Source organism: Balearica regulorum, chromosome 2 (genome assembly GCF_011004875.1).
Source record: "Balearica regulorum gibbericeps isolate bBalReg1 chromosome 2, bBalReg1.pri, whole genome shotgun sequence".
Lineage (NCBI taxonomy): Eukaryota > Metazoa > Chordata > Aves > Gruiformes > Gruidae > Balearica > Balearica regulorum.
The window spans coordinates 130,147,671-130,171,783 of NC_046185.1; the positions used below are offsets into that span (position 1 = coordinate 130,147,671).

General features: G+C 39.9%; 1 protein-coding gene across 1 annotated transcript in view; it reads right to left on the reverse strand.

Moving 5' to 3' along the window:
* The window catches only part of CHN2 (chimerin 2), a 167,958-nt gene that overhangs the window by 99,068 nt on the left and 44,777 nt on the right, over window positions 1-24,113 (reverse strand). Inside the window, exon 2 of the mRNA XM_075745910.1 lies at window positions 2,601-2,639. Coding sequence (XP_075602025.1) covers window positions 2,601-2,639 — 39 coding nt within the window. The remainder of the gene's footprint in view (window positions 1-2,600; window positions 2,640-24,113) is intronic.

Sequence of the window (24,113 nt, forward strand, 5' to 3'; positions counted from 1 at the left end):
AGCCCATGGAGGCACCTGAAGGAGAAGGCTGTGGCCCGTGGGAAGCCCACGCTGGAGCAAGCTCCTGGCAGGACCTGTGGACCCATGGAGAGAGGAGCCCACGCCAGAGCAGGTTTGCTGGCAGGAGCTGTGACCCCATGGGGGACCCACGCTGGAGCAGTTTGCTCCTGAAGGTCTGCACCCCGTGGGAGAGACCCACGCTGGAGCACTTCGTGAAGGACTGTAGCCCGTGGGAGAGACTCACGTTGGAGAAGGTCGTGAAGGACTGTCTCCCATGAGAAGGGACTCCATGCTGGAGCAGGGGAACGATGAGAGGAGTCCTCCCCCTGAGGAAGAGGAAGCAGCAGAAACACCGTGTGATGAACTGACCGTAACCCCTATTCCTCGTCCCCCTGTGCCGCTGAGGGGGGAGGAGGTTGAAGCCGGGAGTGAAGCTGAGCCCGGGAAGATGGGAGGGGTGGGGGGAGGTTGTTTTAAGAGTTGATTTTATTTCTCATTCCTCTACTCTGTTTTGCTTAGTAATAAATTAGATTAATTCCCTCTCTAAGTTCGGTCTGTTTTGCTCGTGATGATAATTAGTGAGTGATCTCTCCCTATCCTTATCTCGACCCATAAGTTTTTCGTTATATTTTTTCTCCCCTGTCTAAAGAAGGAGGGGAGTGATAGAGCAGCTCTGGTGGGCACCTGGCCCCCAGCCAGGGTCAACCCACCACACAAACTTTAAAAGTTACTAGCTAAAATACACTGAAAAGAATTGTTAAATAGGCAGTAAACACAAATTACTAAGATTGAAATACATACACTAAGTTAAAACTGTGATGAGACAGGACAGTAGATTGCATCATAGACTATGCTATTGTTGGACATAACCTCTATAATTAATTTACCAGATTGGGATTTCTCTAGCAGAGTAAAGAAGCATATATTACCTAACATTGCAATGAAAAACTTATGTCTGTGGCTAAGCAGTCTCAGCAGTAAATTTCTGTAACCTTAAACTATTTTCTCTATTTTGGAACTGTGTAACTTTTTCCAAGGTCATTCATGCCTGAGGTTCAGATGCTGAGGCCATGACTTTGTCATTACCACAATATTGGCATCCTACATATATCTGAATAAGAAATAATATAACCATATTCTATTAGTTCATTCTGGTTGGTTTTGGTTTTGGTTTGGTTTTCTTTTTTTTAATTTTTAAAAAGTTTCCTTGGACTATGTGTAAGCTATCAGGCTAAAGTAACCAAACTTTTTCACTGCATGTAGTCATGTCTGCTGCACCAGTGGGGCAACTAAGAGAAGGTAAGTAAAGGCAAGTGCTTATTCCCTGACTTTTTAATGAAAACTTCCTGCAAAAAACGAAACATCTGTCATTTCAAATCCTGGTCTCATCAGAATCAATGGGATTTTTTTTACTGATTTTGAGTAAGCCAGGTTCCTCTTCTAAAAAAAACCTGCTCAAGTGTCTGCTTCTTTCCAAGTCCCCAGCAGCTGGAATGGTCCAACTCAAATCAACGTACTTTTGCTGATTTTTAAGGAGGTATTTCTTATACATTCAAAATACTGCAACAACAACAACAAGTCTCTAGAAAAGAGTGTTCTGAGAAACAATTTTTGTAATTTAATGGCCTACTCAAATTTTGGTTGAAAAAATCCCAGTCCATTCTGAGGCAAAATGTCATTCTCAGGTAACACAGAGGTGATGTCTTTGAAGTCAGCAAGGTAGTTTAATGTGCATATAAGTGAAGTCAACAAGTTTATTCCAGTCTTTAAAATTATACATGTACATGCATGTAACTACTGTGATCCTTGTTTTTTGTAGATCCATTTTGGTAATGGCACTGTACTGAATTTGAAGTAGCCACAAAAGAGACGACTTTTGCTTAGGATAGTTCTGTATCTGAGAACATTAAAACAAAATTTAAAAAAACCCCTCTACATGCAAAGCTACAGTTTCATTAAAGTTCCAGTAAGGGTTTAAAATAAAAAGATCAAATTTAAAGGCCATCTTTAATAAAGGTTTTAAAAGCCAGTATTTTGTCTTAGATCTGTGCTACTTTATTAGAAAATACATTTGGAACAAACAAAAAGAGCATAAAATACACATTTCTGCACTGCACTCTATGTGAATGATTTTTCTAAAGGCAGACAGGAAGGTTCAAAGAACTGAAAATGGTGTCTCCAATTTCTAAACCACCACTTCAAAACTCAGCCTGTATTGCTAAGGATCAAAAATACTATTATCTTAAAGTGATTTGGTGACCCATATAAAAGGACAAGTATACTCAAGCCTGACCTTTAGTAAACACATGAAGCATTAACTTCTACCTCTGGAATCCTTCCTGAAAATCTCAGCAGAGAAACCATGAAACCCAGGATTTCCAAACTTGTAAGGCAACTCAGAGAGTCTGGCACTCATAACCCCGCTGCACTTGCTCAATGGAGAACGAGAAAAGTTCAGGTTTCGCTGCTGTCCCATACAGTAATTTCTACAAGCACTTAGTACATTCATGTCTTTTTTTCTCAAGAAAGAAAGGGAACAGACCTAACAGCAACACCTTAGTAAGGTTACTAAGATTATTCAAATTTTCTTGTATACTCACAGTATGATTTCCATATTGGAGGCTGGTATTCTTCAGCATCTAAAATAGAAGTAAAAAGGGGGAAAGAGATCAGTCAATTGGCCAGTGGGTCAAACTGCCAGCATGCATTTTCTTGCTGAGGGACCTCAGCTTGTCAGCAAAATTCACATTTCTTTCCCAAGAGAGATGCTAGCTCATTTACAGTACAGTTTCCTATGGGAAAGAAGAATATAAATTTCAACCACTTGTGGATCCAATGTGCTTTTTCCAAATTATTCAAACTTAACAGGAATTAATTTATTACTAATTTGCATACAGTTTCCTGACTCACCTGTATTTTTAAAATAATTAACTAGATAACCCACCCCGTGTTAATCCAGGCTGGGAGGCAGACGGGGCAACTGGAGGGCATGGTGAGCGTACGGTCCCACGCCATGGGGAGGTTTCCAGCTCTCTGCAAGAAAGGCTGCTGCTTCAACCTCCAGAAATCCCAGCAGAGGCCAAGCTTGAGCAGTAGAAGTTAAATTTACAACCACCAGCCACAAAGGGAGAGGCACCTCTAATAGTTTGGCTCTAAACTGCCACATTGCCAAATACTTTCAAGAGTCATTTACAGGGAGTATGTCACGAACCTCCTAATACTGTGCAAGTTAATTAAGGTGTTTGGTATTTACTAAACTTCTACTTAAGTTATGCAAATGTAATTCAATTATAGTTGCCTAGCTCATGCTCCTTGTCTATTTATATACACACAGCCACTTTAAATACATCCCTGCACAAGTTTGTTTACTAGGAATGTTAATCATTAACTACCATCTGCCACTTTTAACTCTATTGTTTTTAAAAAAGGATAAATCTAGCAATGATCACAGTTACTGCCTGGAATAAAACCCTGGGACAATTTGCAAGTATATTGATTGGGAAAACCACTCCACTCCAGCTTCAACCATATCTACTTCACAACTTTGGCAAAATTCAAAACGCTCCCAGACTGATAGAGTTATACCATGCTGTGGCAATCCAAGAGTAATTAGCTTGCAAGTTCATTATACAGAAGGATTATTTTAAATTATATGAAGCTATTCATAAGACCAGTGAAATTTATTCATGCAAGAGCTGAGTAATTTTTTCTCCTCTCACATTATAATGGTAATATATTACTCTTTTTTTTCCTATACATCTGTTGCTCCACATATAGTTTACCCTAACACCATACTATTGTGTAATAAATTCCTCTGTCATACTTCTGCACTACTGCAAAAGAATTTCTGAATTTGCTTGTTCACTTAATAGATATTTCCAATAGGAGAAACGTTGAGATAATGCAAATATCTGATTATCAATACCTGTGACTTCAGAAAAGGAAATAATAGTGGGAGAAATAATGAAAAACCAATGAGTATCAGTTGTTGCTTTAGTCTTCCAAATTAATTAGAAAGAGCACGGTAAGTTGAACAGTGAAAGCAGATCTACAAGCGGCCATAAAGTGCTTCATCAGCTTGAGACAGACTGATGGTGTGGAAACCCTGCAGCCTAGGTGGAAAACAATCATCCAGGAGATAGTCATAAAACAAAACTCCCAATGATTACGTTAGATCTGTCACGGTTATGAATCTGTCAGCCCATGAAAGAGCAGACAGAACCATTCCTCAATAGCTAAAATAATTCTTAAGGGCAGCACAGTCGGAGGAAAACCATGGGTCACCGGCTCCACATTCACCCTAACAAGGCACTGCAACGTCCTCTGGGATCCCTCCAGCTGATAACACGTCCCTAAATCACAAGGAACAAAACTCCATATAGGTGATAGCATTAATACTGTTTATTGCCAAGCTATCATGCATGACACTTGATGGCATCCATTTGTAGGGAAATAAAGAACAATTAGTTTAAATACAACCTGGAGACAGAGGTCATGCTTAAGGATCAGGGAGATGTTTAAGGGAGCCCAGATATAGACCTCTTGCTCCCTTTGTGGAAGGAGGCCACTGGGCCCCTGTCCAGACACGGGCCACCTACAGCCAAAGACGCCACTCTACACGGCTGTCGGCGTGGATGTTAGCCTCGGGACAGCAATTACGACGTCTGAGCGACCAGTGAAATACACCGACTCTCCTCCTTGTGTGATTCAGTCTCTGGACTCCCATCCTTGATGGTTAGATTAGACTGAACTTCAGCCCTTCTTAAATAAGGGGTCAAATGGGACAAATCCTACCTGAGCAGACTGGATTACTACTATTTGGCCTTTTTTGAGATTTCTGTTCTGCTTCTTTATTTTCTTAGTCCTTTTTTTATTATAAGCTAGCTCTACTCATTAAACTGTGCTCCACTTTCCATCACTAGACTTAATACAGCAGGCTCACAGAAGTTGCCAGTAATAGTCTGTGTGGTCGACTCAGTTACTACATGACATCTCAACTCTCACAGCTTCTGCCTTCAGTTCTGCACATGGTAATGGTCTCAGCAAGGACCACAGACCTCAGTTTTGAGCCACTTAGCAAAAATCAATCAATCAATCAATCAATCAATCAGATTTGGCACAAATGACAAATGCCCCATGTTGATCTCTCACTAAATGATACTCCTAATATGAACTTTGATCATAATGCCTATTACAACTGTGATTTGCAGCACAGTAGGAAAGGTTCACTGAGGTACTCTTAGGTGATAAGACAGGGTCTCTCCTATTGCTGTTTTCTTTTAGAGTTCACACTTTTGACAGTGACTTCTTGTCTAAATTCAGGAACTGAGCCAGCTAAGGTTGAAAGCAGTTGTCACAGGAGAAACTTGGAGCACAAGGTGAGTATCGGTTCTGAAAAACTCAACAAAACGTCCCAGGGCCAGCCATGATACACCTTTTTGAGGCTAGGCTGACTCACCGTAAAAGAATTACAGAATGTCCAGTTTAGGTTTTTTTTATTATTTTGAGTCTTACCAATACTGTATCAGAAATGATCTCAGCAAAACCAGAAAACCTAAGGAGTACTCACTGGAAAGACCAGAACTGGCAAAAAACCAAGAGACTTCCATGAACAGTATTACAGGCAATACTGTTAACTAAAAACTTTGAAACATACCAGTTGAGAAGGTTAATATTTATTAGACCTAAAAAAGTAACTAGAAGTTAGTTGTATGCTAAACAGAAAGGCAAAAGGAATGGTGAATGCTGACTCTTGGGGAATATTACAGCTACCGGAAAGTTTCTCATTGCATGCATAATTGACACAAAAAGATACTGGAGAAAATTGTCAAACCAAAAATGATACTGTGGAATTGGAAAACAGAAGTAAGGAAAAGTGGGTTAGTTCTTCACTTTATTTGCTTTACTCTTCACAGAGCAGAGAGGATGAAAAGCATCTTAGGAATGAAATATTTTCATCAAGCTGATGGAGCACTGTAAAGCTGAGTAAGTGTGAAAAGACTACAGTGAAGGGAGTACTGAAAAGTTGGCAGAGCTTTAAGCAGCCAGATAAAAAGTAAAACTACATAAGATTTTTTTTAAAGAAACATGAAGACAGAAAACTATTTCTGTAAATAATGGGTGCTAAATGGTTAACGCATTACTCAGAGCCATTCTTAAGCAATTTCTGAGAAATGGAGTTATATTAATTATACAGTAAGTAAAGTTATCCATGGAGTTCAAACCTTGTTCTTCATCATGCCTGGCTCTGTACCAAAGGTGACACATTTATGGATGTAGTTGTGAAAGACACTGGAATGACCGAATTGCTTTTTACTACTTCCTTGTACTTTGTGAAGATGATGATGTAACGCCAACGCTTGTGGGTTTGTGCTATCAGCACTGGGACTGACCCAGCTAAAGCAGGTCTAATAAGATACCAACTAAGCTAAAACTTTGATTCTTCTGACTACCAGGACTGGTAATGCACTGAAAAGAGGAAACTCTGTTGTACAGGAAAGATCACAAATTACTTCACAAAAAGCAAGTATTTTTTACTTATAAGTGGCATTTCTAATTGTAAGGGGAACAGTAACAAATATCCATACTGCAGCTATACGCCACGTCCAGTTCTAGATATTCTAAAAAATATTAATGATTCCTATGGTAGTAAAGAGTTAGGCAGACTAGTAGCTTGATAGCTACCAAAGGGGAACCATCATTCTTTGCTAATTTCTTCATAGCCACTATGAAAGAGGAGAAAGATTTTTTTTTTTTTGCCTTTGTCCTTACCAAAGGATTATAAAAAGACATTCTGTAGTTCTCCTTGGAAGAAGTCCCTCAGCCTAGATTTTCTGCCACCATTGTCTACCATTCAGACTTCCTTTCCAGTAACAACTAATTTTAAAACTATGACCTGCGTGTGCAAGAAAAGACACTTGTGTGTGAAGAAGAGCCAACGTGGAAGCCACTGGCTTACTGGCAGCGTGCAGATAAATGATTCACCGGATGAACAAGTCTAGTTACTAATTTTTTCATCTTCTATTGTTATTTTCAGGACTAAGACTATAATTATTAGCATTTTAATGCCTTTTGTATATTTCCTTTAAAGAGATTTTTCACAGTTTTACCATATGCACTTTCATATTTATAGCTTTGTTTCTGAGACATTAAATCAGCGTATATTATTAAATACATTTTTCTTAATTTTATATATGTAATTATAACTAACATATAACTTTGAGTAAAAGGCTATGTGAAAGATGAACAGTGTTTGTACTCTTTAGGCACATAAATTTTTCTTATATTTTTCTTCATACAGCCAAAATTATATTATAGAATTGACTATAATAGGGATGGACATCACAGAATCACAGAATGGTTGAGGTTGGAAGGCACCTCTGGAGGTCGTCTGGTCCAACCCCTCTACTCAAGCAGGGCCACCTAGAGCCAGATGCCGACCATGCCCAGGCAGCTTCTGAATAACTGTCTCCAAGGATGGAGACTCCGCAACCTCCCTGGGCAACCTGTGCCAGTGCTCGGTCACCCCCACCGTGAAAAAGTGTCTCCAGATGTTCAGACAAAGCCTCCCGTGTTTCTGTTTGTGCCCATTGCCCCTGGTCCTGCCACTGGGCACCACTGAAAAGAGCCTGGCTCTGTCCTCTTTGCACCCTCCCTTCAGGTATTTATATACATTGATGAGATCCTCTCTGAGCCTTCTCTTTTCTCCTAATGCAGCCCAGGACACCATCAGGCTTCTTCGAGGGAAGGGCACGTTGCTGGCTCATTTTCGACTCGGCGTCCAGCAGGACCCCCAGGTCCTTTTCTGCCAAGCTGCTTTCCAGCCGGGCAGTCCTCAGTATATATTGGTGGATGGAGATTAAAGTGAAACAGTAATAAGGGGGCTTCTTTGATAAGGTCAGTTCTTTTTCAACACGTAAAACATCACTGCATTATTTAATTTCCACTCTGTGCTTAAAACTTATCAATTATAGACAGCTCATTTTCATCTTATCTGAACCCCTAATGGCTAATCCTGTGGATGGTGAAGGGCTATTTTCATTCATTTTGCCCTCTCACCAATTAATACATATGCAACTATCTCACATTGCAGTCATTTTGCAAACTATTTTAAATAGGCACTGTTTTCTATGTTTGATTGTCATTTGGCATATATCTTTGGGCGTTATGATTACTTCTATTACACAAAGTAACTGTCCTCGCAGGCACGTCTCACTACCCTTTGAGAAAGAACATCCTTATTTTTTAAGTTGCAAATAATCATACTGTCAAATGAGCACTTCTCTCTAACTCCTGAAAAGTCACTGTTCCTTTGAAGAGCAAAATTAATTCTCTTGCAGTTAATAATTAGCGACGTAGCTGTTGAAACATTTCAGCATGTCAAAAGCTCTGTTTAATGTTTCATTCAGAACGCACAGTTGCCGATGGAGGAGCCGGCAGTTGCCAGCTTTATTGGTGAACTTTCTCATCATCAGTACACAGACAGCTAAAATATAGAATGAGACTTCAGCTTTTGTTTTAATGAGACACTTCAACTCCCAGTGTAAGGCACAGAAACAGAAATGATCAAATTGTTTATTTGCAACATAGTTTGTAATTGGTGTATTAATTCAGATGATGGGTGCTTCCCGCTGTGCTATTCTCTTTTTAAAAAAATTCAACGATAGTGTGTAATTTAAAATGTCAAAAAACGCTCACAAAAGGGGTGGAGTTCTCTCTTGCACAGCAATTAGACTGAAACAGTAAGCTTTTAATAACCACAATATAAATTGACAGCTATTTTGTATCTTTTGCTTTCGCCTACCATAAACTTGCTATTAGAAGCCACTGCTGTAAAGGTAGCTCATTTAGTCCGTTCTACAAATCAGAGTCTTTCCAAATTGTGCTCTCTCCTGCTTTTGCTTCAGATTTCAAAACAGTATCTTTCCACTAATGGACTGGTGGTCAGACCATGGATAATTTTAATGCAAATGTCTGTTTTACTAAAATGCAGATGAAAGATCATGCAAATAGGTAAATTTAATAATTTAGAAGAGTTATCAAGTATCAAATAAAATACGACTGTGAAATAAGTAAATTATTAGGGACCTACTCCAACAGATAACAGGGGATTTGAATTATTTGAATCCACAGCTAAACTCATAGACCAAAAGCTTAAGGAGCCATGTTCCACAGTTGGTGAGGGGTGTTTGACCAGCTATGACCATCCAACTGGAGCAATATCCCATTTCATCAAAAAATCTGCCATTATATTCTGCACAGATTTAAAAAAGAAGTAAAAGCATTGAAAATACCATTCAAAATTTGGAAATGGGGAGAAGGAATAAGCAGGGTCCTCAATAGCAATCGGAGAAGTGTAAAAGGGAAGGGTATTTGTACAACTCTAGTTTTAGAAATCTCTTTAGGAGACTAGTCTTTCTTAGGGCTACTGCATGAGGGCCAGGGAAAAGAATTAAACAGGCTCTTCCAGAGAGCAAATCCAAGAAGTTGACTGGGGTCTAAGTAAGCTGATGCAAATATTCCCGATGCTCTAAATACTTCCTGGGAAATCTGTAAGATTTAAGAGTGCAGGGGGGTAATTACACTGCCTAATCCTAGGCAGGTTGGTCCTTTTTAATGCTGAATCACAATAAATCTATTTCATCTTGTATGGCGTTTAGAAGCCTCCATGATTTAGGGTGCTTTGAAACATTTAATTCACAGAGCAACAATGAAGAATTTCCTCGTGCAAGTTATTAAAGGTTTCTGTCTAAAAACTAGAAAGGTAGACAATAAAAAAAAAAATCACAAAATATCTCCTTCATGCTTGATTGCCAAAAATCTGTTTAAGTTAATAGCTGCCGTTAAATTTAATCTGGTCACTAAAAATTACACCCCAATGCTTGTTACCATTCTCTATTTTAACACTAATGCCAGTGTAATTAAAATGTAACATGGTTATTTTCACATTTTCATGTTTTTAATCTATGAACAAGAGTTATCAAGACATTAAAACGGCACCATCAGGGATCTGCCTGACTAGGAGACTGACATTTCTTTGGTAGGAATAAGCACATGACCTAAGTTAAATCACATCACATTAGCAGACGTCCTATCTTACACAGATATACTTTAGCTTCCAACTAATGACCAGTTAGTTCCTGGCTAAAAATCAAGACCAGATAATCAGTTGGCATATATGAGAATAGCTCCGCTGAAGTAATTTTATCACTCTGCAGAATGTGGCAATGCATTTCCAGTCATTTACTTATTGCATCCTAAACCCACCCACTCCAACCCTCCAGCCAATGATCCCTGGACTCAGCAGAGCAGTCCAGGCATTGTATGAAAAAGCATGTGACTGAAATAACCGCAATAATGCCAAAAATGGCATTAAAAGTGTCACCGTGAAGTGTGTCAATTAGAGCATTTATGTTGAAGTAGTGTCAGCACATTCCCCGTTCCAGAAATACCCTCATACATTGACATGATGCCCATTTATCTGGCTTGTCAAAGGAGCCAGCACATTCCCTGAAAACTTATTAACCTTTAGCAAAATCTAAATCATTGCTTTTGGTAACTTTGTTATTTTTGACATGTGTCATTTTATCATCTCTCTAAGCAAAGGTGCAAGTGTTTGCTTGTGACTATTCAAGGGTATGAGGTGCTCCTAGTCCTGCAGTTGACTGTGGAGGCTGGTCAACAGCATTTCAGAGATCTTCCCCATCTAGCCCTGTATTTGTCCTTCTCTGGATAGAGAAATGTTAACTATTTTTAAAGGCCAAAAGTGAAGACTCAGAATCAAGTGGAAACCTAGTAACTCCTATCGCTCAGGAAAGCCACATGGTTTAGAGAGTTTACGTTGGTAACTTAGAAAAATCACAAAATTAGTTGTACTCAGCACAGGGGCTACTCATATACTAGGGATCTTACTGAACTCTGGAGCTTAAACACAATTTCAAGGCTTGGACATCAGAGATGAGAACTGCTCTGCCATCCAGAGCATGCATAACGACCTGTAGGGGAATAAAAGCTTAGCAAATAATTAGACCTTTTTTGCCTTCCTTTACAGGTCGCGTAGTGTTGCTGCAGTATTTGCTTCTATACATTAAAGCATGAAAAACAGGAAAAACACCACCCGCCTGCAAAGCATATTAATCATTCACACAGCCCTCTGATAAAACTCTGAATAATGAGGGTTCCCAGGGTAAGAGGTAATACTGTACCTGTGTACTTCCCTTGTTACAAAAACACGACATTTTTCTTTTAATTACAGCCTTCGGTGGATCTACACGTCAGTTACATTCAAGACCAATTAAATTACTATTTTATGCGAAGTTAGTTTCTAGATCTTCAGCTCAGCTTTTTAGAAAAATAGTTTTGAATAATCAATGTCAGCTATTACTGAGGCACCCACCTTCTCTTCAAATACATTGTATAAACGGACAAATACTTTACAGTCTTTTCTATTATATTGGCACCCACCGTTTAACTGCTTCCCCAGTACTGCTGTTCCTACAGTTCTTAATTTGGATCTAAATAATGCAGAAGTGTTTATCTTCCTAAAATTTCCTTCCATAATAATGTGTTTACGTTGACAAGATTCGAATGTCTTTACGTCCATGTAACTACACTTTCCTCCCTGCAATCTTAGCAATGGAAGAGTTACTACCAATATTTATAATCGCTAGAAAACTATCATGGACTATTTCCTCTCAGAAGAATATAGTTTATGTATTGTTTCCTTACTCAGAAGGAATTTTAACTGCCTTGTGGAAGTCTGTAATTCTTCCAGTAGGTTTTTACTACAGCCTGGCACTTTTATAGTTGATAATGAGTTCTTACAGTATCATATAGTTGCAAAATACCTTGTATGAAACACTATAAAATTTAAAACACACAGGTCTTCCACAAGTTTTAACAAACCAACAGGGCTGTGCAAAATATCCCGACACCTGGGTGACAATTTTGCTTTGCAACTTGTAAGGCTGACAGCATTTTCCCTAGAGGAACACTGTGGTTAATGGCATATCCTAAGAGGCAAAACCCCATGTCTCTAACATTTTCAGTGTCAAATTAAAAGAAATCCAAACCGGTGCTCATAGGACAGATGTTCGAGTGCCTCCAGTGGCAGTGAGTGGGAGGACAGAATTTAGCCATCTGTGATATATAAAGGAAAATGCGACTGCAGCCTGGTTAATATCCTGATTTCCTACTTTGCAAATTTTAAAGATGTATATAACATGAGGATATTGTATTTAGGTGTCTCAGAACACATGAAGCTTCTTTATATGTGATAAGTAAATCAAATACAGTGAAAGTAGTAATTCCAGTGTAAAAATGGATTTTGCTTCTGTATAAGCAGAGATAGGCTGGTTGTTTTTACACAAATAAATTACAAAGGAAGGAGAAAGCATAACTTTTCTCGGTAACTTTTCTGGAATTGTTTTTCACCCTTGTAGAAGTCACAAAGAAAATTTGTTTCCTACCCCACTATACCCCACTTATCTTGCAGATACACTCAGAAGACAGTCAAGCCAGTATTTAAAAGCTCATCCATCAGATCTTTGATCATAAAATCAGCACAGTAAGAAAAAATATCCTCCTCCTTGGAGTTATTTTTAAAGATACACACAGGTGCCACAATTTTGAACAAACTCTCTAACTCATCTCACTAAAACACTTTATGTAAGGTTAATCAATTATGAATAAGGTTATGGTTTTGGTACTGTAACATTTATGTCACGGTACAGGGAAAAGAAGCAATATTCATAAAAAACTTAGCAAATACATTTGCTTTAAGATTATAGCAGTTAAACACTAACCAATATTCAATACAATATTAGTAAGCAAGTACACTTGCTACTGTGGTTTCTACTCTGAATGGTAAAGTTTAGATGTCAGGTATCTTCTTTTTTTTTTTTTTCTGTGGGCCAAAGTCAACATCTGATCTTTACGACCCAGCACAGATTCCCCTTCAAACAGCAAATGAGTCAGAATTTCTTTAAATGCCATGACATAATCACAGCCTTGACAATGAAACCCAGCTAAACGCATTGCAGAATTACAGGGGCCGTTTTGTCCCCATGCCTAAGCTGACAGGACACGTATGGAGGTACCAGTACACTGCCACATCAGTAGCTATGGACACAAGAAAGATGCTTTCCATCAATTGCTTCCTAGTAATGAAACCAAGGAGAGCTTTGTTCCTCTGATAATGTACCGGTCTTCATCTAACAAAACTAGGTTCACGTTCAAGTTATTTTTTGACTCCAAAATCACAAACGTGTGTCTACACGCTCAGAGACTCAGAACTGACTAACGTTACTCCGGAGCACACAGAGGCGAGAACACAGCAAATTCAAGCCTTTCCTTTGGAAAGATCTGGCAAATCTCCAAAGTGATCTGATGCAATTTTTTTAAGCTAAGGGGAAGAGTTGGTGCTGAGCAAGGACTGCAAGTCTTTGTAGCAACCACCGCTCCGCAGTTCTGTTCCCATCTTGGGAGACAGGAAAGCTGAGTTAAAAGATGAGCTAATGCTCTCATCTCCAGCCCCACCAGAGCTACGATGGATATTTCATTTTGTAAAGACACCAATCCATGTGAAACTTTTTTGTTTTAAAAGATTTTCCTGCTTTTCCCCTATGTTTGTTATATCATACAGGAAAGCCTATCAAAGCTCGTCAGCTCATCCTAGTAGCTAAATCTCCCAGAACAGAGATTTTCTTGAGAATACAGAGGCTGACGTTGCTGGTTGTCTGCAGGCTTATTGGCAACGCCAAAGGTTTGTAACTAATGGCTGAGACAGTGTGCTGCCCTACAAGCCACCCCAAATGAAGCTGAGTTTTTGCCAAATTTTTGCTTCATTTCATCAATATTGTTTGATGCTCACAGAAAGATAGTGAGCAACTGTGTCAGCTTTATGCATCAGGAACTATAAAAATACTCAGCAATTATAAAATATAGTTTATTTTATGCTTTTACTTCTTGTGCTTGTTATTTTCAAGGATAGTTAAAGGTAAACCAGGCTGAGAGAGTATATATGCTTGCTTATGACAGCAAATAGACCTGAATATTAAAAAGAAACACATCTCAAAAGGCAAGCACAGTGAGACTTAAATCCAATTTGTAAGATAAAAGCTAACCGGACCACTTACTATTGCCATCTGATAGCATTCAATATTGCTTGAAATTCATTAATATGCTAGGTAACATAAGTATAGTGCATGTATACAAAATTAATTCTATTAATTTCTGCATTAGAAAAATCTACTGAAAGAGGAGGAGAATAATTATAAGGCAGTCTTACCCATCTGTGGAAAAGGCATAGCAAAACCAATCTAAACCTCAGAAGAACAATTATCCCATGAGACTCCCACCTCCTGGGAGTGCCCATTATTGTGTTAGGAGAGCTTAAAACTGACAGCTATTCAGAAAGACCTCCAGAGCAATTTCAGCTTAGCTGTACTGCTTATCTTACCTTGTCATCTTTTTAGAATATCTACAAGCTTCCAGCTAACTTATCACTATTATATTTTATTTTTACAAGTGAGCAATAAATGCTTCCTTTACAGCATACACTTTGCCTAACGGACCAAATGTTGGAAAAATGCTTATGCATCTTAAATAAAAGGCTATTCAAATTTAAATGGTTTTATAGAGTAACAATATTTCATTTAGATCTGCCTACTAATTGCTGATTGCTTACACAGATTAGGTGGAACTCCAAATGAGACAGAAGCAAAGCATTTTATTATCATTAAATATTCCCATTATGGCAGCATTTGGAACCCAAAATCAGGTTTGGTGTTATGTCCAACTGCTAACAAGTACAGTTTAAAAATAAAACACAGCAGTTGTTGACCTAAAAGTGTTTGTGATTATAGTGTGCGGCAAGCATCCAACAGATAAAAGGAAAAGGGATGGAAAAGCAAAAGGGTAACAGGAGGGCTATCCATGTCAGAGTCATAACTACCAGTCACAGCATCCTCCCCTAACTATTAAGAGAATAGTTTCAGTTGAACGCAATGCAAAGATAGCTAGAAAACAGAAGAAGATGGTGTTAAATACACACAAAGATTTAAGAAGCATGGAGCATCACACTAGGGACAGCTTCAGCTGATTTATTATTACATTAGGAAGCTTTGCTTATAAATGCTAAGAAAAACGGTGGAGATTTAGTTCCTTCTGAGAGCATGAGGAAAAACAACCTCAATACCTTTATGTTACATTTTTATTGAAGTGACACATCACATAAATAATAAAATTATTCTGGATCAAGGTTTTGTAATAACTTATTTCTACTGAAGAGTGAATTATTCAAAAGCAAACTGAAGCTCACACTGAGCATATCCTTCCCTGCTTAAGGTGCACCAGAGAACAGCACTTGACTTCACTGTATGTTCAGAGGCGTGCCTATAGCCTATTGCTCAGCAATTTGATTTCAATGCACCATTTTATCCGATGCCAGTCAATTTACTTACGCTGCTGTTGTGCAAAGTCTGGTCCAGAGTCTCCAAACGGTAAACATTTTCAATAGAGAAATGCTTCTTTTCTGAAACTAATTTATTGCCTAGAAGAACCCAATTTCTTCCCAGCTTCTCACTTATTAGGGTCCAAAACTCCATCCCCACCAGAGTCAGGCGGCCAGATTTGAGAGCAGTCATGTATATCTGATGAGGTCCATGAGGCACGCGATTGGTGCCATTAGACAGTGAAATGCAGGAGAACGCCAAGTTCTGCCACAGACAATTTACGATGACATAACCCTTGGCTAAAAGGAGCTGTGAAATGTGAGCTTCCATCTAACAACCCAGTGGTCGTGGGCAAAAGCACTAATGAAAAATCAACGTGAGGCAGTGCTTCATGATCACTAGCTGCAAATCACACCTCCCCAAGAAATGCATTGCAGGCACTTTGAATATAGCAGGAGAGCCTTACACAAATGCTAATCTCAAAACACTCACTTGAAAATGCTCCAATGGTTTTATAACAATGGAAGAGATGACTGATTGAGTGCCAAAGGGGTTTGATGCCAGCTCCGAAGAAAGCCTTTGCAGCTTTTATGATTTCTCTTAAAACAGATTCAACTTTAAGTTGCCATGTCCTTCAAAGTACAGGTGTCCTTGTGCACCAGTTCCAACTGGGATTTCAGAGCTGTGCCCTGACTGCTGCTGCTGTACAAAAGGGTTAGCCTAGCAGGCATACTACATTTGCATATCCTAGACCAGTGCACTACACTCCTGCACCACTTAGTCTGCATCTAAATGACTATCTATCTATATTGTCTTCTGAACAACAGGTGACAAATACTCACACAGTTTACTTAAAAAGTGCTACAAAATAAGTTTTAGCTTTAAATTTATCAAAAAATGAATGTAAGTGGGAATAAAGTAGCATAACCAGTACTAAAGGCACACCTCCTAGGAGGTACAAAACGAATGCAGCCTACAGAGACGCCTGTGATATTCCAACTCAGTAAAAATTTGATATCAGAGATTGCCACATTGACTTATAAAACTACGCTTTCGATCACTTCAGGTTTCAGTGGATTTTTCATAAAAGAGTATATGGAATGATCAGTAAGTTTTCTTCCCTCTTTGCACTGACTTCCAAAATGAATTTTGTGGTTTTACTAATTTTTTATTCAGAGTTTCACAGGTCCGGCTAGAGAAAAAACAAACCAGTGACATATATCAGGCGGGAACACCCTGACATCTAGAAATGACAAAGGATGGGTTTGCAATTAAAGGACAGTACTGAAACTTCAGACACTGAGTTTAATTTCTAACTCTTTCCAATGCTCCTTGTCTTACTCTCCATCCCTCTAAGAGACAGAAAAACAGCACAGTCTTTCTCCCAGCCTCTCTATGCTTTCCTGGGGAAGGAGCCACCTTGCCCCTAGCCTTGTGCAGCAGCAGAACTCCAGTTCAAATCTGGCCTGTAGACATCATCATAAAATGTGCCACAAATACTTCTGCTGCCTCAAATAACACAGCACATTTCAAAAACAAGCGGCTCTCTACACTGGCACAAAGCAGGGACAAGGTGTAGAGAGAGGGAGACAGAAGTAAACAAATCCAATCTTCAGTGCAAAGTTCTGTGGAGTAAATATTTATAATCTGGCAAAAATAGCCCTGTAGTGCTGCAGAGCTCAACTCAGGGCACGGAAATCAACGGTAGCTGTTGAAAGCATCATTGAAGAGAGGTACGAGGAAGAAAACTGCTGTTGCATTATGAGGCAAAATGAGTCTCAGGAGCTTTCCTTCAACATTTCCAAATGGAGATCTCCATAGCAGAGAGTGGGAGAGAAATCCACTCCTGATTTCAGCTGCAACCCCTCCATGGTGGAGAAAGTAAGAAGCTGTAGAGGTGGATGTGGAAGAAAATCAAGAGGGAGCTTGAGTGGCTGTGCTCACACCTGGCGGCACGTCCCAAAAAGTGACGGCTCCACACCTGCCCAAAGCACAGCAGGAGGCTGAGCAGGAGAGAAGGAAAGCGGGTAAGAAAACAGCCTGCCTTGATTCCCTGCCCTCGCCATGGCCCCTGTGAGAAGAGTCGCTGGTCTGCGCGGTCTGGCAGACGCAGCGGCAGTGGCACGGCATGGAACAATCTGCTGGATCACACCTGCGCCTACCGGCTGCCCTCTGACCGAGTGCTTTAATGTGGTTTCTGCTCTCTCTCGCTACTTGTTCCGGACAAAAAGAGCAGGTCAGTTCAGACAAACCTGCTGCTGAATGTTTATCTTGGCGGCTGTTTATTTCTTTATTTATTTTTAGTAGCGTGATGGGGCTTGGCGGTCACCACTGCCTCTTGGGCTCATCCTGTAAGTGCTTCTGCAGGCTGGACTAGTCCCATCTCAGCACCTGCTTCTGAGGGCCTTCAGTTCTGACCGCTGAGGTGAGTATTTTCAGCCGGCATCTTCGCTACATCAAACGGTTATTATCACTCCGAGCACTCTTTTCATTAGCCAAACATTTCTCTACACTCTTTTAAGCTGAAACCACCACTTCTACTTAATGGAATAGCAATTAACTTGAAATACTTGGCTTTTTACTGCAACGCATCACTCTTTCACAGTCTGATATGCTAATAAAAACTGTATGCTAACATAATGTATAAAATATCATCTCTGATTTTAAACTAAACCAAAATTTATCATCTCCAACAGTGCAATACTGATCTACCCAATGAATATTAATGTATTAACTTAGGTAGCAGAGTCTTATGCCATCAGGGAAACTAAATCAGTGTGGAGCAGACCATACAGTGCACCGGAGAAAGTCTCATTTTTTCTGTTTCAATATAATTTCCATTCTACTCAAACCTGAATGCAGCTCCTTACTGAAAAGTAAATTTGAAATGATAAGGTATTTTTTGCTACGCAGCAGCTCTCATACTCCATAAAATATTCCTTCAATCCCCCAGTAAACAAATTAATTGGCAATCTTGCAAACAAAAATCCCAAGTTCTTTTACTTCTTCTAAGGCATTATTAGCAATTATAGGATGCTGGCAGGACAAATTACGCTCTCGGTTGTATCTCCACAACCCACCTCTCTCCTGCTTATGCTCTTAATCCTTACCCAGCTCCACTGAAAATGCAAATCTTTACAATTATGACTGTAGGGATAATGGTACAACATCACTGCAGTAAAAATGCCCGTTTACCTCAACAGTGCTTAAACTCCAAGCCTTCCACTGGCATGGATAAACATAAATTAACTGCAATGTTTAAATGTTTAAGCTACTATTTAGCAACCACCACCCAAAACCAAGCCAGAAAACAGCACTGATAGACTCCATAGAGAGCTACACCCATCCATTTAATCTGAAAAAGGAAGCTGATGCAATGCAAGATGACATGAGAAAGTGATGATTGATTCAGTTCCTCATGAATAACAAAGTACTCCCTAACTCCACGAAGGAGCGTAAGTGCAGGAAGTTACTGAAGTACTGAGACAAAAGTTACCAGCAAACAAAAAGAGAGAAATCCAAGTAAGGTGGGACAGATGGAATTATCCAGGAAAAAGACAAATCTCAAACAGCTGTACAGTTCATGTGTTTCTTCTGATTTCAAGTTGAGTACTTTTTTTTCCTGTTCAAATTGGACAAGGACATGTCTACCTTACCCACTTCTAAAACTTATTGTTATATATCCAATTCCAGCTCTATTCATTATTCATTTACTGATTTGGAATTTCATCTTGCAAACAAGCTGTTATTGAAAATCTTTCGAGAAGTGTCTCTTGTGACCTTTGAGATGTCTTCTTAAAAGAAACATAATTCTAAAATACAATTGTGCAGCAGACCTTGCACGCTGATGTCTCACTGAGTAAATTCAATTAAGGCCAAAGTCAACTGCTCTTTTGTTATTCTCTGGTACTAGAAACTAACCCAGGAATAAGTCATTTCAGCTTGAATAAGAAATACAATTAATGAAATAGTGGACATTTGTGCTGCCATTAATGCATTACAAAACAAACACATGCACCAAAGGTTTGACTTGAAAAAGCTTTCACAACATTATTTATTTATCCATCCTATTGACACATTCTAGTTACTAATAAAATATACTAGAGAACACATTCACTTGAACTAAATATGTGTAAGAGAAAGTTAAAAGTATCAAGATATAAAAGTCATAATAACAAAACAGTGGCAATGCCAAGGGAAGACTAAATGTCCGTCTCACCCAACACACCATTTCCAACAACGGCCAACAACACTGGCTCAGGGAAAGAGTTTGAGAGCAGGACGACCAAGCCAGAGAAGTTTCCTTCCCACACGACACCATCAGAGCTACATCACACCCACTCACTCTGGAATGCTTTGGACATAAATAATCCCATGGCATACATCAGTACCCACACGGAATAACCACAGGAAAAGTTTTATGTATGCATTGCTTTAAAATATAGAATGTAGCCAGCTGCCATTATTTGGTCTCTGAAGTAAAAAATACGCAAACTGTAGACAGGTTCACTTCCTATATTTCAATTTTATGACACTTTAACTGCACTGAATTCAAAAGCAGTAACACTGTAGTATAACTGTAAAAGTATTATGTTGAACCAGAGCAATTCTTCTGAACAACATGGCCATTTACACCAGTATCCTAATATAATACGTATTTATAAAAGAGTGTCGGGTGAGATAAATTAGTCATACTGTAAATAGCCATCAGGGATGTGGAAAGCAATAGTTTCTCATGATCTGCTACATGTGTACAAAAGCAGGTGACTGAAATGATGTAAATATTAAGATGGTATCTTTAGCAGGCACTCCTCTGCCCTGGAGGGAACACCGTCCGTGCACTTCCAGCTTCCCTGTGCTGTAATGAACACCCAAGCTGCAGATATACATCCCCTCCAAGAGGTAGTTCTGCTGGTTAAAAAGGCAACAGAGAAGGAGTATAAACACATTGCTCGGTCACTAGGGGTTAACATCAGGAAGGTCAAAGGCCAGCTACAGCTGAATTAGCCAGCTATGCAAAGGGAAACAAGAAGGGCTTCGGCAAGCAATGTCAGCGACAAAAGGAAGTTCAGGGAGAATGCAGGTCAGAGATGAATGGGGTAGGCAACCCACTGGCAGGCAAAATGGAAAAGCTTGCTTCCAGACCTCTGCGTGTACCCCTACAGTTTGGGAAAAGGATAGGCGGTTGACAGTGGGGAGGTGACTGGTTAGGGATGCGTCAGCAAAACTAGATGTATTTATTTAAATAGCTGGGGCTGCATGGGACTCATCCAAGGGTGCCAAAAGAGTTGGCTGACGTGATTGTGTGGCCATTATGTATGAAAAAATGCAAACAATCAGGGTTAAGTCCCCAGCAGCCAGAAAAATGCCGATATTATGCTTATTTTAAGAAAGACAAGGAGGACCAAGAACACAACGGGCCAAACAGCCTCACCTAAGTCCCTGGACAGAGCAGGGAACATGTTCCCTGGAGTCTGCTTCCAGACACACAAAGGACAAGAAGGCAATCAAAAACAGTCAACACGGGCAGACCATGCTTGATCAAGCTGACTGCTTTCTGTAACAAAATGACCTGCTGTGTGGATGAGGAGAGGTGGATGCAACGTACCTTGACTTATCAAGGTTTTTGACACTGTGACCCTCCCATGCTCATTTGGCAGCTGGGGAAGTAAAGGCTACAACCCTTAGGTCAGTTGAAAAGTGGTTGATTGGACGGCCAGTCCTGAAGGGTGATCATCAATGGCTTTACCACGCCTTTGCAGCTGGTAATGAGCAGAGTACCCCACCATCAATAGTGGGCTGATATTGTTCAGTATCTTCATCAACTACTTGAGTGATAAGACAGACCCCCCAGCAACTTTGTGGACAATAGCAAATTACTGTTTAGCTTAATCTATCCCTGAGAGATTTATTTCAGAAGGACCTTGATAAACTGAGGACTGGAGCAACAGCAACTTCGTCATGTTCAACAAGAAGTGTGAAGTTCAGTGTCTGAGGCAGACTAACTCCATACATCACCGAAGCTCGAATTGACTAGTTGTGCAGCAGCCTTGCTAAAATGACCTGGGGATCATGGTGCACTCCAAACTGAATATGAACCGACAGTGTGCTTTCTTCAGGAATAATACAAACACCACACAGAATGCACATTACCCACAATGGGAGCTGGGCTTTGTTAGCGTGGCAAAGAGGAGGCCAAGAGGCAATCTAATAGCAGCCTACAACTGCTTAAAGAGCAGCTGGAGTGATGACAGACCCAAGCTCTCCTCGGTAGTAGCAGACAATGCAACAAGTGGCAAACACTACAAACTACAGCTTGGATGGTTCAGATTGGACAAACATGATTAAACAAAATTCTGGGCAGCAGTGGAACAGGCTGCCCAGGAAGATGGTGCGATGATAACTATTCTTGGAGGTTTTCAAGACTAAGCTGGACAAAACAAGGCACGGTTCACCAGATATAGTGCAGGGAATGGTTTTGATTCAAGACCTCCAAAGGCTCCTTCCAACCAACTTTTCTATGATTCAGTGAAAAGATTATTGCCCAGCTCCCTCACACAGCTCTCCTGCCAGATGTCTCAGCTCCCAAAACTGTAGCAGGTAGGGTTAAACAACGCAATGTTTTTTAGGCTGTATAAATTAACCAAGCTTGTTTTGGATGGAACAAGGTCAGGAAACATCTTAAATAAGCATATCTGTGGGAAGATCTGAGAAAATAGTTACTTCCAGCAAGACAGCCACGATAAGAAGTTGAGGATGGGCTGGAAAAAAAGCTGCAACATGTTTCAGTGTTGGCAACAGCTGCTATGTAAGTAGCTGCACACTTCTTAGCTTCTGCCAAGATCACTCCCTGAGCACACCAAGAACTCCATACCTTCCTCACCTCCCAGCTCTACAAACAGCTGCAAGAAGTTTCATGTCTTGTCCTCTTTTTCTCCTGATTTCCAACCAAACAGGCAGGTCTACCTCACTGACACACATGACATTTCTCAAACAGTGAAACTCATCAGATCTGGAGTTCAAAATTTATCACGCTACATCCAAGCTGAAATGCTAACCATGCTGAGCACCGTCTTAACATCTCAGCCAAAAGTCTCCCATAAAAGCAGTTTAGAAGCTGATTAACAAGATCCAATTAGCTGATTAGGCAAGATCCAATGCACACAGGTATACAGACTGCAAAGCTAATAAAATGGTGTCATGATGGTGGATGAAGAGGTAAGAACAGCTTAAGATTTAGCTAATAGCTTCTGATGGTGTGGCGCTGGCAGAGACAACCCAGTGGCTGAAAGCCTGTCAAAAGCCACAAAGACTAAGTCAGGGATGCCATGGGATGCAGTGCTTGGTATATTCTTTCTAAAGAAGATAAAATCAACATTATCTTCTGCCTGAATCTGCCAAAGAAATGATGGGTCAGACTGGTAAGTAATTCGTACTTAAAGCAGATGAATCTGATCCAATCACTACCACACTTGAGATAGACCTGTGCATTTGGGACACCTGGACAGAAACCCACTAGTTACTGGTAAGCTGTTGAGACAAACTGTTTTGGTCCCTCCATCAGGCCTCGGATTGTCCAAAGACTAAGCCTGGTCAGAAGGAGCATAGTGAAAAGTTTCTAGGGATTTGTCTCAACTTAGCCATCTAGAAATTGTGCATCTAGTCTCAGCTAGTCATTTAGGCTACTTTAATTATCTGTCTACAGAAATGCTTCCAGGTGTGTCTGAGTCCTGTGTAAGATGGATGGAATTAACCCCTTCTGCTCCCTTCCCCTCCCACCAAGGCAGCTACATCTCTCCACGCCATAGGGAAGAAGCCACTTCAGGACAGTATGACAAGTGGTCCATCACAGGGAAGGTTTTGAGAGGATTTTTATCTCCGCCTCTACAGCACAGAATCTGCTATGTGACTGTGTGCTGGAAGAGAAAAGAGAAATAGCTAAAAATATTGCTTAACTATTTTCAGTCTTTTGGAAAGGCAATTATTCTGAAGTCAAGAATTTCTCATCCAAGGTTATGAAGAGGTCCTGAATGTGTCTGTGCACAAAGGAGATGCACAACATACATATGCATATGCACGACTTTATATAGCTCAGAGCAAGGTTGCACTTCCATTTGTCCAAAACTGGAATCCTACTGCCCACATGAATTAAGGGAATGCTGATAGAGGAGAGATCTCATGGGATCAATTTCAATCCCTGGATGAAAACACACACATCAAACTGATTTCAGAGGAGTGCAAAATTTGCCCCTCAAGAGTTTTAATTTATGTGGAATCACTACAGGAAAGTTAAGTTCCAAGCCACAACATAACATTTTGCTACATATTTTGCTGTTGTCAAAGTTTGTATTAACATTAAGACCTTTACAAAACATGCCATAGGAATTTAACATACCCAACAAAGAAAATCCCACAAAAGCCTCCTGCAACTCAGCCCCACTGTCTGTGTTTTATAAATTAGATGTTGGCTGTTGTGTAGCTCTGCTCAAAAATTATCTGTATCTGTACTTATTTCAACTAAGAATTCTTTTGACCATTTTTAAAACAAAGGTAGGAAATGGGAACAGAATTGTAAATAATTAAAATGATTTCTTTTGACAGAGAGACAGGAAATCACTGTTTTAGTTTCTAAATCCTGAGTTTAAGAAGTTCCCTTCATGA